This window comes from Chiloscyllium plagiosum, chromosome 32 (genome assembly GCF_004010195.1).
Source record: "Chiloscyllium plagiosum isolate BGI_BamShark_2017 chromosome 32, ASM401019v2, whole genome shotgun sequence".
In the NCBI taxonomy this organism is placed as follows: Eukaryota; Metazoa; Chordata; class Chondrichthyes; order Orectolobiformes; family Hemiscylliidae; genus Chiloscyllium; species Chiloscyllium plagiosum.
Window position 1 is genome coordinate 120767 of NC_057741.1, and position 14265 is coordinate 135031.

At 42.7% G+C, this 14265-nt stretch overlaps 1 protein-coding gene across 1 annotated transcript in view; it reads left to right on the forward strand.

Moving 5' to 3' along the window:
• The first annotated feature begins 10809 nt into the window (after nt 1-10809).
• The window catches only part of LOC122539302 (glycine receptor subunit beta), a 106405-nt gene continuing 102949 nt past the window's right edge, over nt 10810-14265 (forward strand). Inside the window, exons 1-2 of the mRNA XM_043673996.1 lie at nt 10810-11034; nt 11138-11220. Coding sequence (XP_043529931.1) covers nt 10907-11034; nt 11138-11220 — 211 coding nt within the window. The 5' untranslated portion in view covers nt 10810-10906. The remainder of the gene's footprint in view (nt 11035-11137; nt 11221-14265) is intronic.

Here is a 14265-nt window from a genome sequence, read left to right on the forward strand (position 1 = left end):
CTGAGGCTGGTCATTCATTCATGGTTGACCTGTAACCACATTTCATATATTCAGTTTTGTCCATTTACTTCAATATCACCTTTGGATCACAGAGATATATCAATCTCACTTCTAAACTTAATGGTTCCAGCATTTTAAAAAAAATTAAGAGAATACCAGCCTTTGTTGAAGAATTGTTTCCTAATTTTTGTCCTAATAGCTCTAGTACTACTTTTATGACTGTGTCTCCTGGTCCAAGACTCCCCAACTGGCAGAAGTCGTTTCTTCTAATCTAACCTATCTATTCCCTTTTGTATGTTAAACTTCAGGGAAATCATCTCTTAACATTTTAAACTCTGAGCAACATACCATTAGTTTGTTTAATCTCTTCTTACGGCTTTACTCCAAGTCCAGGTAACTTCTAGTCAGTATGCAATACACATGCCTCAAAATCAATATACCTTCCTATGGTGTGGTGATCAGATCTACTCAATGCTTCATGTGAGATTAACCAAGTCTTTGCGTAGCTGAAACATGAATTCTATCTCTTGTATTCTTCTGTTTCTGGGCCTGTTTCCACAGTGTAGGGAATCTAATCCAATCATATCACTCATACTTTAGGGGCGGTACGGTGACACAGTGGTTAGCACTGCTGCCTCACAGCACCAGAGACCCGGGTTCAGTTCCTGCCTCAGGCAACTGTCTTTGTGGAGTTTGTACATTCTCCCCCTGTCTGCGTGGGTTTCCTCCGAGTGCCCCGGTTTCCTCCCACAGTCCAAAAATGTGCAGGTAAGGTGAATTGGCCATGCTAAATTGCTCATAGTGTTAGGTGAAGGGGTAAATGTAGAAGAAAGGGTCTGGGTGGGTTGCACTTTAGAAGGTCGGTGTGGACTTGTTGGACCGAAGGGCCTGTTTCTACACTGTAAGTAATCTAATCTAATCTATTCTAATTCTCTTGATACGAACACCAGAGTCCCGTTAATTTTTTGATAGTTTCAGTTCTTGTCATTTTATAATGTGAATTATCAAGTCTCTTTGGATGTCCACAGTTTGCAACTTTTCACCAGTTAGAAAGTCCCGTGTTTTACCTTATCAACACTGTTTGTCTTATTGTCATCAACAAACTTGCCGTTACGTTGCTATGTGCTGTCCTGGAAAAAGTTTAAAAACACAGAAAACAAAGGAGCAATAAGGGAAACAAAAGTCTCTGGAGAATGCTACTCCAATGTTCAACCACCTCAGAAGATAATATATGCTGGCTGATGACCTACGTTCCTTCAATATGATCACAGCGGGTCAGGTAGCATTATGGAGAGGGAGAGCAAGCTAATGTTTCATGTCCAGATGACTCTTCATCAGACCTTCACGTCAGGTCTGATGAAGAGTCAACTGGACTCAACATTAGCTTGCTGTCTCTCCATAGACGCTAGGAGAAAGTGAGGACTGCAGATGCTGGAGATCAGAGTCAAGAGTGTGGTGCTGGAAAAGCACAGTAGGTCAGGCAACATCCGAGGAGCAGGAGAATCAATGTTTCGGGCATAAGCCCTTCATCAGGAATGAATGCCAGTTTGCGAATCGTTTCAGAACATCTCTGGGACACCCACATCAACCAGTCCATTCCTGATGAAGGGCTTTTGCCGGAAACGTCGATTTTCCTGCTCCTCGGATGCTGCCTGACCTGCTGTGCTTTTCCAGCACCACTCTGACCTAAACTCTGATTTCCAGCATCTGCAGTCCTCACTTTTGCTGACCCGCACCAACCAACTCCACTGCACCGTGGCTGAACACTTAACTCCCCCTCTCACTCCACCAAGGACATGCAGGTCCTGGGCCGCCTCCATCGCCAAACCCTAATCACTCGACGCCTGGACGAGGAATGCCTCATCTTCAGCCTTGGGACCCTGCAACCCCAAGGGATCTCGATGTGGATTTCACCAATTTCTTCATTTCCCCTACCCCACCCCCTGCCAGATCCAACCCTCCAACTCGGCACCACCCTCTTGAACTGTCCAACCTGTCCATCTTCCTTCCCACCCATCCGCTCTACCCTCCCCTCCACCTATCAATTCCACCCCTTATCTACCTATCACATTCCCAGCTACTTTCCCCCAGCCCCACCCCACTCCCACTTATCTCTCAGTCACTGGCCCACAAACCTCATTCCTGATGGAGGGCTTATGCCCGAAATGTCGATTCTCCTGCTCCTCAGATGTTGCCTGACCTGCTGTGCTTTTCCAGCACCACACTCTTGACTCTCCACAGATGCTGTCTGACTTGCTGTGATTTCCGGCATTTATTGTTTTCAGTACTGATTCCAGCATCTGTAGTAATTTGTTGCTTCAATATGATGTCACCTCTTCCCTCTGGATGGTTTGCAAAGAATTAATACACATTATAGGAGGTGACAGTGCATGCCACAGCTCTCTTTAACCGAGAATCTGAAATCTAGTTTGCACTTTAGTTAAAGCCCATGTTTAACTCTGTTAGAGGAACACTTACATTCCTTTGATCGGTTAACCTGAAATAATTGGAGACTGCAGTTTGGCCCTTTTAATTTATACACCATTATGTTTACTATTCATTTAGTTAGCACAATGTTTCTCCTTTTGTGGTAATTATTTCTTTTTGACATGAATTTCACTGGACACTGGGAAAATAAAATGTTCAGAGACCCATGTAACTGAAAACAAACTTTGATTAGATAGATTAGATTACTTAGATTAGATTACTTACAGTGTGGAAACAGGCCCTTCGGCCCAACAAGTCCACACCGCCCCGCCGAAGCGCCACCCACCCATACCCCTACATTTACCCCTTACGTAACACTACGGGCAATTTAGCATGGCCAATTCACCTGACCTGCACATCTTTGGACTGTGGGAGGAAACCGGAGCACCCGGAGGAAACCCACGCAGACACGGGGAGAACGTGCAAACTCCACACAGTCAGTCGCCTGAGGCGGGAATTGAACCCGGATCTCAGGCGCTGCGAGGCAGCAGTGCTAACCACTGTGCCACCGTGCCGCCCACTTTGTTATATATGTTTAAATTATTTTTATAAACTTTTAATTTCTGTTAAGTGTCAATTGCACCTTATTTAAAGTTGAGTGTATTATGCTGGCACTGATAATATCTATCCCTAAGATGGGATTTGAATTGTCTTTCATTGAAGTCAGCCATATTTATGTTTTTTTTTAAACCAACTGGTGTGCCTCATTTTACCGTCCACGTACTTTGTCACATGTACTGCTCACCTCAGCATTTAATTTGTGCATTCTCTTCAAAATACTTATTATTAAATCAGAGTAATGACTCAAATTTCTTTTCAACTGCTTATGTTAGTTGTCTAGGTGATTACGGATTGCCATGTTGTGCTCGCCTCTTTGCAAGCTCTATCTTACCAGCTGTTTATGTTTCTGCTTCCACAAAAGCAAACAAGAGCATGTAGCATAATCCAGCATTAAAGGATTAATTACATATGAAGACTTTTTTTTAAATTTTGAACACTTGTGGCAATTTTTATCATATTACCTTAACAGCAGATCTGTTTATTTTGAAACTTCCCTCCCAATCGCTTTCCAGCCTCTTTGTTTGCATTCCTGTTGTGCCAGATGCTTTTTATGTTTGGAGGGGAAATAGCAGCTGGCAATCTGCATGTTACTTTCCTCTCCCTGACTCCCTCAAGTGGGAGACACAGCTCCTTATCACTCGGTAACTTCGCTTTCTGCAGTGGTCTGTTCTCTGTTCCACAGTGATATTACTGAGTACACAGTTGTCTTCAGTTCCCCAATCCAACTCAGCTGTTTACATGATTCCTAATTGGTAATGGCAATTAATTGTCATTTTTGTTTCCTGAAAGGACATACTTCAATATGGCAATAGGAAATAATAAAAAGGGAGGTGCGGTTAATCAATTTGCTGAGCACCTCAAATCCAAAACAACATTTAGTCAAATTCGAAATAGCAATGACATTGAAAGTCGGGGTGAAATGCTTGGAATCCCTTTGGTCAATGATGTGTGAACATAGAACATAGAAAAGTACAGCACAGAACAGGCCCTTCGGCCCATGATGTTGTACTGAGGATTAATCCTAATCTAAAATAGAATAACCTATCCCATGCTCCCCTCAATTCACTGCTGTCCATGTGCATGTCCAGCAGTCGCTTAAATGTCCCGAATTACTCAGCTTCCACCACCACCACTGGCAACGCATTCCATGCATTCACAACTCTGCGTAAAGAACTTACCTCTGATGTCTCCTCTATACCTTCCTCCTAACACCTTAAAACTATGCCCCTCCTCCCAGTCAATCCTGCCCTGGGGTAAAGTCTCTGGCTGTTGACTCTATCCATGCCTCTCATTACCTTGTATATCTCAATCAGGTCTCCTCTCTTCCTCCTTCTCTCCAGAGAGAAAAGTCTGAGCTTAGTCAACCTTTCTTCATAAGGCAAGCCCTCCAGTCCAGGCAGCATCCTGGTAAACCTTCTTTGCACCCTCTCCAAAGCCTTCGCATCTTTCCTATAATAGGGTGACCAGAACTGGACACAATATTTCAGTGTGGTCTCACCAGGGTCTTGTAGAGCTACAGCAAAATCTTGCAACTCTTAAACTCTATCCTCCTGTTAATGAAAGCCAAAACACCATATATCTTCTTAACAATCCTATCCACTCAGATGGCAACTTTGAGGGATCTATGCACTTGCACACCCAGATCCCTGTGTTCCTCCACATTGCCAAGAATCCTGTCTTTAATCCTATATTCAGCATTCGAGTTTGACCTTCCAAATGCATCACTTCGCATTTATCCAGGTTGAACTCAATCTGTCATTTCTCAACCCAGCTCTGCGTCCTGTCTTTGTTGCGCTGCAGCCTGCAATAGCCCTTGATACTATCAACGGCACCTCCAACCTTTGTGTCATCGGCAAATTTACTAACCCACCCTTCAACCACCTCATCCAAATCATATATAAAAACTACAAAAAGCAGAGGCCCAAGAACAGAGTCCTGTGGGACCCCACTCAACACTGACCTCCAGGCAGAATACAACCACTCTCTGCCTTCTGACAGCCAACCAATTCTGAGTCCAAATAGCCAAATCTCCCAGTATCCCATACATCCTGACTTCATGAATGAGGAATCTTATCAAATGCCTTGCTGAAGTCCACATACACCATATCCACTGCTCAACCATCGCCGACCTGTCTCGACACCTCCTCAAAAAACTCAATAAGATTTGTGAGGCAATGACCTGCCCCTCACAAAGCCATGCTGATCTCTTTTAATCATGCTATGCTTTTCCAACTAGTCATAAATCCTATGTCTCAGAATTCTTTCCAAAACCTTGCTGCCCATAGACGTAAGACTGGTCTGTAATTGCCAGAGATTTCCCTATTGCCCTTCTTGAAAAGAGGAACAACATTCGCCCCCCTCCAATCCTTGGGTACGACTCCCATGGAGAGTGAGGAAGCAAATATCCTCACCAGCGGCTTAGCAACCTCCTTGCTCGCTTTCCGGTGCAGTCTAGGATAAATCTGGTCTGGCCCTGGGGACTTATCAATCTTAATGTTTTCCAAAATTTCTAGCACATCAACTTCATCAGTCTTGATCTGGTTAAGCCTGTTTCTCTGCTCCTCAAAGTTCTCATTCACAACATGGTCCCTTTCCTTCGTGAAAACCAAAGCAAAAAGCTCATTTATGGCTTCCCCTATCTGCTCAGACTCCATGCGCAAGCAGCCTATGCTATCCCTGACTGGCCCTACTTTTTCCCTGATCATTCTCTTAATCCTCATGTATGAGTAAAATGCCTTTGGGTTCTCTCTAATCCTTCCCATCAAGCCTTTTTCATGCCTCCTCCCGGCTTTCCTCAGTCCATTTCTGAGCTCCTTTCTAGTAAGCCTGTAATCCTCCAAAGCTTTGCTAGATCCTTGCTTCCTCCACCTTCCTCCACCTGCCTTCTTCCTTTTGACAAGAAGCTCCTCTGTTCCCGTCATCCAAGGCTCCTTAATCTTACCCCTTGCCTGTCTCATAGGAACAGATTTATGCAAGACTCGCAAGAACTGCTCCTTAAACAGTTTCCACATGTCTATTGTGCCCTATCTGTGGAACAATTGCTCCCAATCTTTACTTCCCAACTCCTGTCTGATAGCGTCATAATTTTCTTTTCCCCAATTAAGTATCTTCCCATGGTAACTGCTCCTTTCTCTTTCCAAGGCTATGGTAAATGTGAGGCAGTTGGGGTCACTGTCACCAAAGTGTTCTCCCACCGTGAGTTCTGACACTGTCCTGGCTCATTGCCGAGCATCAAATCCAAAATAGCCTCTCCCCTCATCAGGCTGTCTACATACTCAGTGAGGAAACCCTCCTGAACACACCTGACAAAAACGGCCCCATCCAAACCATCTGCACTAAGGAGGCTCCAGTCAATATTGAGAAAGTTGAAGTCACCCATAGCAACAACCGTACTACATCTGGATATTTCCAAAATCAGCCGGCCTGTGAGTTCTTCAATCTCCCTACTGCTATTACAGGATCTGTAGAAAGACCCCAATAAGGTGGCTACTCCCTTGCCAGAACATCATAATCCCAAGTACTGATCCATGCTCTGAGTTTATCACTCTTACTTCTGACACTCCTTGTGTTAAAGCAGACACACTTTAACCGAACCCTTTGTTTCATCACATGAAAAAAGCCTTCCTAATGATAGATTCACTATATCCTGTCACTGCCCCATCTACAACTACCCCCGCTCAGATATGTAGCTCTGGTTCCCACGCCCCCTGCCAGACTAGTTTACACCCTCCTGAGTCACACGAGCAAATCTCCTACCCAGGATGCCCACTTAAAAAAAACAATCACTTTTCTTCCCGGCAGTCCTCGCCGCTCTGTAATAAAAAAAAATGGAGGCCCGACTCCGGAGGTAAGTCCCTTCTATGTGTAAATGTTTTTCACCACCTATGAATTCAAGCCTGCATGCTATACTTGCTGCATGAGGGCATGAATTGCATGATTATGTGAGGAGTTGCAAAATAATATGAACACTGTGAGATCATCTCCAAATTATAATGGAAGAAGGGTCATTGATAAAGCAACTGAAGATGGTTGGTTATGGGGTTGTGCCCTCAAGTATGCCTGAGGGCTAAGATGATTGGGCTCCAACAGCTGACAACCACAAACATTTGTCTTTGTGTTAATAGAGATTCCCATTAATGGAGAGATTTCCATATGACTTCCATTGATTTCAATTTTACCACAACTTCTTTTGTTTAATGCTGCCCTGATATGATTCACACCTCAGCTTTGGTCTCATAACTAGGTTTTCCCCACCCTTTGAACTGTCAGCTATTCAAAAAGGACAGTAATTGTCAATTTATTTACTTTTTAAAAAGTGTAACAATCCTTCAGCAAGGGTCACTGGACTCAAAATCTTAACTCTGTTTTTCTGTCAGCAGATGCAGCCAGACATGCTGAGTTTCTCCAGCACTTTCTATTTTTGTTTCAGTAATCCTTCAATACTCCTTAACATTTAAAGCAGTTCTTTTCCCATTTCAATTCACAATTAAAAGTATAGAAAATAAGAAGATAGAGTGTCACAGTGTCTTTGGGCTGATAGGCTAAGGAGATACTAAAAGTATTCTGTATGCAGTGGTGGCCCAAGGCTAAATCTGGGACCAGGAGGAAAACCCCTTCACAGAAATGAAGAAGCTTCCACTTTTTGGATATTCTTCGATCACCTTGTCACCTGCTACTCATCAGAACTTATGTAGATGATTACTGAACCACTTAAAAGCAAGTTCCAGTGAACATTGCTGACATTATAATCAGAGCAGTATGATCATTCCCTCATTATTGCTCAATTCTAATCAACAGAAGTGACCAAAATTACACCCTGTTTGCACTTAGCAGAGAAAGCTGTTGGGAGTCGGATTCCAACTCCTATAGCTCAGAAACAAGAATGATCTTACTATAGCAAAAACTCACTTCACAAATCACCTGAAGCTAAAACTTCTAAAATACGACTGGTCAGTTGACACAGCTTAACAGTGAATGTGAACATAATCCAATGTTGAAGATTTTCTGTTCTGATGCTGTTACTGGATGCCATTCATCTGTAAGCTTACAATAGAAATGGACATTAGTATTACACTTAATAACGTTACAACCTTGTGGGTATCTGTAAACACAAATTACTTAATATTTTTGTAACTTTTTTTGTAACTTCAGCTTTTATGCAAATCAGAGCTGCCAAATTAAAAACCTAGCATGCAAATCAAAGTTGGTAGAAACTATCAAGTTATATAACAAATCTAGCTGAGATTACCATACAGAGTTAGTAGGCAGTAAGTCCTACCTGTATGATCCCAGTTTAATTACACAATCTTTCTATGCAGAATTCCAGTCTCTCTCCTTCAAAGACTAACTGCCAACTCTCCATGGGTCGCACCTTCCACATATATAGAATTCTACCAATACAAGCTTCCCCGTTTAGCGCTTGTTTTAGGATCAGATTGATTGCGCTGGCATGGATTGACAAGACGTGCCTTTGCTTCCACATAGAATAGGTGATTCTGGGCATTCAATCCATCAGAGTGAAAGAAAGAGTGGCAGCAAACCTAAAAGTGCTTTCCAGTCCCTCCGAGTCCACTGATCTGACTCAGCTTGCTGACCACCGCTTTGCTTCTGTTTCTTCCTCTTGTATGCGGAAGTGATCGCCTTGTGGTATTATCACTGGGCTGTTAATCTAGAGACCCAGATAATGTTCTGGGGACCTGGGTTCGAATTCTGCCACAATAGGTGGTGGGATTTGAATTCAGTGAAAAACAAATCTGGAAATAATCTAATGTCCTTTTAGGAAGGAAACTGCCTTGTCTGGTCTACATGTGACTCCAGATCCACAAAAATGTGGTTAACCCTTGGCTACCCTCTGCATAATTAAGGATGGGCAATAAATGCTGGCCTAGCCAGTGATGTCCTCATCCTGTGAATGAATAAAAACAAATCACATTGCTTCTGCAATGTAACTGCTGCCTTGTTAGTATTGCTTCCAAGTGTATTATAATTGTTACAAATGTGATACAAATTCATAAAATCCTTGGAAGATGTTTATACCCGAAACATTGATTCTTGTGCTCCTTGGATGCTGCCTGACCTGCTGTGCTTTTCCGGCGCCACACTTTTCGACTCAAAATCCTTTTCAAATATTTCTAATAAGTAAGTAAAGATTTCCAAAATATTTTAAAGTAATTACATATTTCAGCCTCCCATTCATTGAATCATATAACACAGAAAAGGTCCATGAAGTCCACACTAATTCAACTTTCCAATGGTTGGTTCATAGCCTTGAATGCCAATAACATGTCAAGTGTTCGCCATGTACGTTTTAGGGGCTGAGAGTCTTCCGGCCTCTACTGCCCTCCCTGACAGTGCATTCCAAATTTCCACCACTCTCTGGTGGAAAAGAAAATCCTCAAATCCACCCAAACCTCCTGTCCTTCAATTTAAAATTATTCTCCTTCATTATTGACCCTTCAACTTAGGGGAACAGCCTCTTAATCTTACACCCCTTAATCAGGTAACACCTTAACCTCTCTGCTACTAACAATATAATCCAAGTATATCCAACTTTTCTTGCAGATAAAATACTCCATTCCAGGCAACATCCTGGGGAATTTTCTCTGCATCCCTCCAGTGTAATCACAATAATCGTGCAGTGTGGCAATCAGAACTGCACACGATGTGGCCTGACCAATGTTCTGCACAATCCAATATAACCTCCCTGCTCCTATAATCGGTGTCATGACTGATAAAGGGTTAATTTCCTCATTAACTGCCCTGCTGCCTTAAGGGATCTGTGGACAAACAATCTCTCTGTGCTTCCTATTGTCCTGCCATTCATTGAGTACTCCCTCATCTGTTATTTCTTCCAATGTTCGTACCTCACACTTAGAAGGGTTAAATTCCATCTGCCGCTGATCTGACCAACCTGCCTATAACTTCCTGTAACCTCAGATCTTAATCTTCATTATGAACCATTCGGCCAATGTTATCTGCAGATTTACTTAGCATGCTGTCTCATCTATGTTGATGCAGACAGAAACAATAAGGAATCCAGCACTGATCCCTGTGGTGTGCTACTGGACACTGACCACCAGTAACACAAATAGCTTTCTACAACTACACTGTACCATCTACCATTCAGTCAATTTTGGATCTAACTTCACAAGTTAGCTATGATCCCAAATCAAATAGGCATTTCTTTGAGCACACTTCTGAATAACTGTCTGTTTTATATTGTGTGAGAGATATATTCCAGAACATAACTGCCTTATAAAGTTTAGCAATCATGATGGTAAATAAGAATTCTGATCATTTCAATGAGAAGTCCTTTCAGATGCTGATCAATCTGCTGTGTATTTCAAACTTTAGATTAGATCAGATTACTTACAGTGTGGAAACAGGCCCTTCAGCCCAACAAGTCCACACCGACCCGCCGAAGAGCAACCCACCCAGACCCATTCCCCTACATTTACCGCTTCACCTAACACTACGGGTATTTTAGCCTGGCCAATTCACCTAACCTGCACATCTTTGGACTGTGGGAGGAAACCGGAGCACCCAGAGGAAACCCACGCAGACACTGGGAAGAATGTGCAAACTCCACACAGACAGTTGCCCAAGACAGGAATTGAACCCGTGTCTCTGGCGCTGTGAGGCAGCAGTGCTAACCACTGTGCCACCGTGCCACCCGATTTAGATTTATGAAATTTTCTATTATTTTTGTGTTTTGTTTCACTTGCAATTAATTTGACTCAGTCTTCTGTTCTAATAGGACTACAGAGTCAATATATTCCTGAGACAGAAATGGAATGATCCTCGACTTAAACTGCCAACAGATTTTAAAGGTTCGGATACACTGACCGTGGATCCCAAAATGTTCAAATGTTTGTGGAAACCAGATTTGTTTTTTGCAAATGAAAAGAATGCAAATTTTCATGATGTAACGCAAGATAACATCCTTCTCTTTATATTCCGCAATGGTGATGTACTGCTGAGCATGAGGTATGAGAAAACTGACTACTACACAAGAAGCTTTTACTGAAAACACTCAATATTGATTACTGAGAAAACCGAATGATGTTTTCCTTTTTTTGTCATAATTCAGGTTGTCAATAACTCTTTCATGCCCACTTGATTTGACGCTATTTCCCATGGATACGCAACACTGCAAGATTCAACTGGAAAGCTGTATGTTTCTTGGACATTTACTGTAAGATAGATGTATGAGTGTTTTTGACTTGCAGACAGTTGCTGTTTACATATAGCTAGTTAACCTAACTTTTTAATGTGATGTCTCATTTAAAAACTAATAGTCTTTGTCATTCTGATAAAGGAACATTTCAGCCAGAAGGGTTCATTTTTATTCTTGCTGTGGGCAGTGAACTGGTAACATTGAATTGACAATCTTCATTGGTGTATAACTGTTGGCTAAGTGTGAGGTGATTCACTTTGGTAAGAGTAACAAAAAGATGGGATACTGGGCTAATGGTCGGATACTTGGTAGTGTGGATGACAGAGGGATCTTGGTGTCCATGTACACAGATCTTTGAAAGTTGCCGCCCAAGTAAATAGTGCGGTGAAGAAGGCATATGGCGGGCTTTTATTGGTAGAGGAATTGAGTTCCGGAGTCCTGAGGTCATGTTGCAGTTGTATAAGACTCTGGTGCGGCCACATCTGGAGTATTGTGTGCAGTTTTGGTCGCCATACTATAGGAAGGATGTGGAGGCACTGCAACAGGTACAGAGGAGGCTTACCAGGATGTTGCCTGGTATGGTAGGAAGATCATATATGAGGAAAGGCTGAGACACTTGGGGCTGTTTTCATTGGAGAAAAGAAGGTTTAGGGGTGACTTGATAGAGATGTACAAGATGATTAGGGGTTTAGATAGGGTTGACAGTGAGAATCTTTTTCCACGTATGGAGTCAGCTATTACAAGGGGGCATAGCTTTAAATTAAGGGGGGGTAGGTATAGGACAGATGTTAGGGGTAGGTTCTTTACTCAGCGAGTCGTGAGTTCATGGAATGCCCTGCCAGTAGCAGTGGTGGACTGTCCCTCTTTATGGGCATTTAAACGGGCATTGGATAGGCATATGGAGGATAGTGGGCTAGTGTAGGTTAGGTGGGCTTGGATCGGCGCAACATCGAGGGCCGAAGGGCCTGTACTGTGCTGTATTGTTCTATGTTCTATGTTCTATGTGATCTGTACATTCATGTGAAAAGAAGCCCATAATCACATTGAGTTCCTACACTGATCACAGTTTAGTCACCCCACTAGTGAAGATTTGTAGGTGGATGCCAGATGAGGACTGAATTATGTTTGAATGTGATAATGATTTCAGAAGTTATCATGTAGACTGAAGCATCAGGAAAAGTAACTCAGGCAAGGTACCCTGCAAACTTTATCTGTTTTGTTAAAGGGGGAACATTTGGGAGAATCTTCTTTGTTTTAATTGTACTTTTGTATGGAACTCTATTCTATAAATAAGAGAGAGTTTGAGCACAAAGAAAGTACAAGTTTATCATGGCATTGCTGCTGATCTGGTGGGTGTGAGACTTCCAAATGCAGTTGATATAGTGCTGCACAAGTGTGGATGCAAAATTGGTTAAGTAAAAGGAAACCATATTGCTTAAAGGATGTTTTTCAAACTGGAGGAAATTTTTGCAGTTGATGTCTCCAGAGGTTGGTGTTAGAACTCCTGATCTTCTTGAAATATATCATGTCGACCTTGATATAAAGGGCGCAATTTCAAAATTTGCAAATGACATGTAAGTTGAAGGCATTGCACACTTTGAGCAGGATGGTGCAGAACTTCAGAGGATGGAGTCAAGCTGATGAAATGAGCAGCAAATGAAAGAACAAAGAAGACAAAGAAAATTCCAGCACAGGAACAGGCCCTATGGCCCTCCAAGCCTACACCGATCCAGATCCTCTATCTAAGCCTGTCGCCTATATTCCGAGGATCTATATCTCTTTGCTTGTTGCCCTTTCATTGATCTATCTAGATACATCTGAAATGACGCTATCTTGCCAGTCTCTACCAACTCCACTGACAACGTATTCCAGGCACCCATCACCCTCTGCATGAAGATATTTCCATGCATATCTCCCTAAACGTCTCCCCTTTCTCCTTGAAATCGTGACCCTGAGTAATTGAGTCCCCCACTGTCTTGCCTCTTATGATTTTGTAGACCACAAACAGATCACCCCTCAACCTCTGTCTTCCTAATGAAAATAATCCCAATCTACTGAAACTCTCTTCATAGCTAGCATCCTCCATATCAGGCAACATACTGGTGAACCTCCTCTGTACCCTCAGCAAAGCATCCACATCCTTTTGGTAAAGTGGCAACCAGAACTGCCAACTCTTATACTCAAAACCCTATCCAATGAAGGAATATATGCCGTATGTCTTCTTGTTCACTCTATCGACCAAGTTGCCACCTTCAGGGTACAATGGACCTGAACACCCAGATCTCTCTGTACATCAATTTTCCTCAGGGCTTTTCCACTTACCATATAGTTCGCTTTTGAAATGGATCTTCCAAACTGCAACACCACCCTTTTGTGCCAATTGAACTCCATCTGCCATTTGTCCACCCAACTTTCCAGTCTATCCATATTCTCTGACAGTCCCCTCCACTATCTACTACTCAACCAATCTTACTATCGTCTGCAAACTTGCTAATCAGGCCACCTGTACCTTCCTCCAAATTATTTATGTATATCACTAACAACAGTGGTCCCAGTTTGGATCCCTGTGGAACACCACTGGTCACAGTTCTCCATTTTATGAAACACCTTTCCACTACTACTCTCTGTCTCACACTGCCCAACCAGTTCTCTGTCCATCTAGCTAATACACCCTGGACTCAATGCGACTTCACTTTCTTCATCAGCCTACTATGGGGAACCTTACCGAACGCCTTACTGAAGTCCATGTATGTAACATCTACAGCCCTTCCCTCGTCAATAAACTTTGTCATTTCCTCAAAGAATTCTATTAAATTGGGAAGACATGACCTTCCCTGCACAAAACCATGCTGCCTATCACTGACAAGCCCATTGTCTTTCAAATGTAAGTAGATCCTATCCCTCAGTGTCTTCTCCAGCAGCTTCCCTATCCCTGACGTCAGGCTCACCGGTCTATAATTACCTGGATTATCGCTGCTAACCTTCTTAAACAAGGGGACAACATTAGCAATTCTCCAGTCCTCCAGGACGTCACCCGTGTT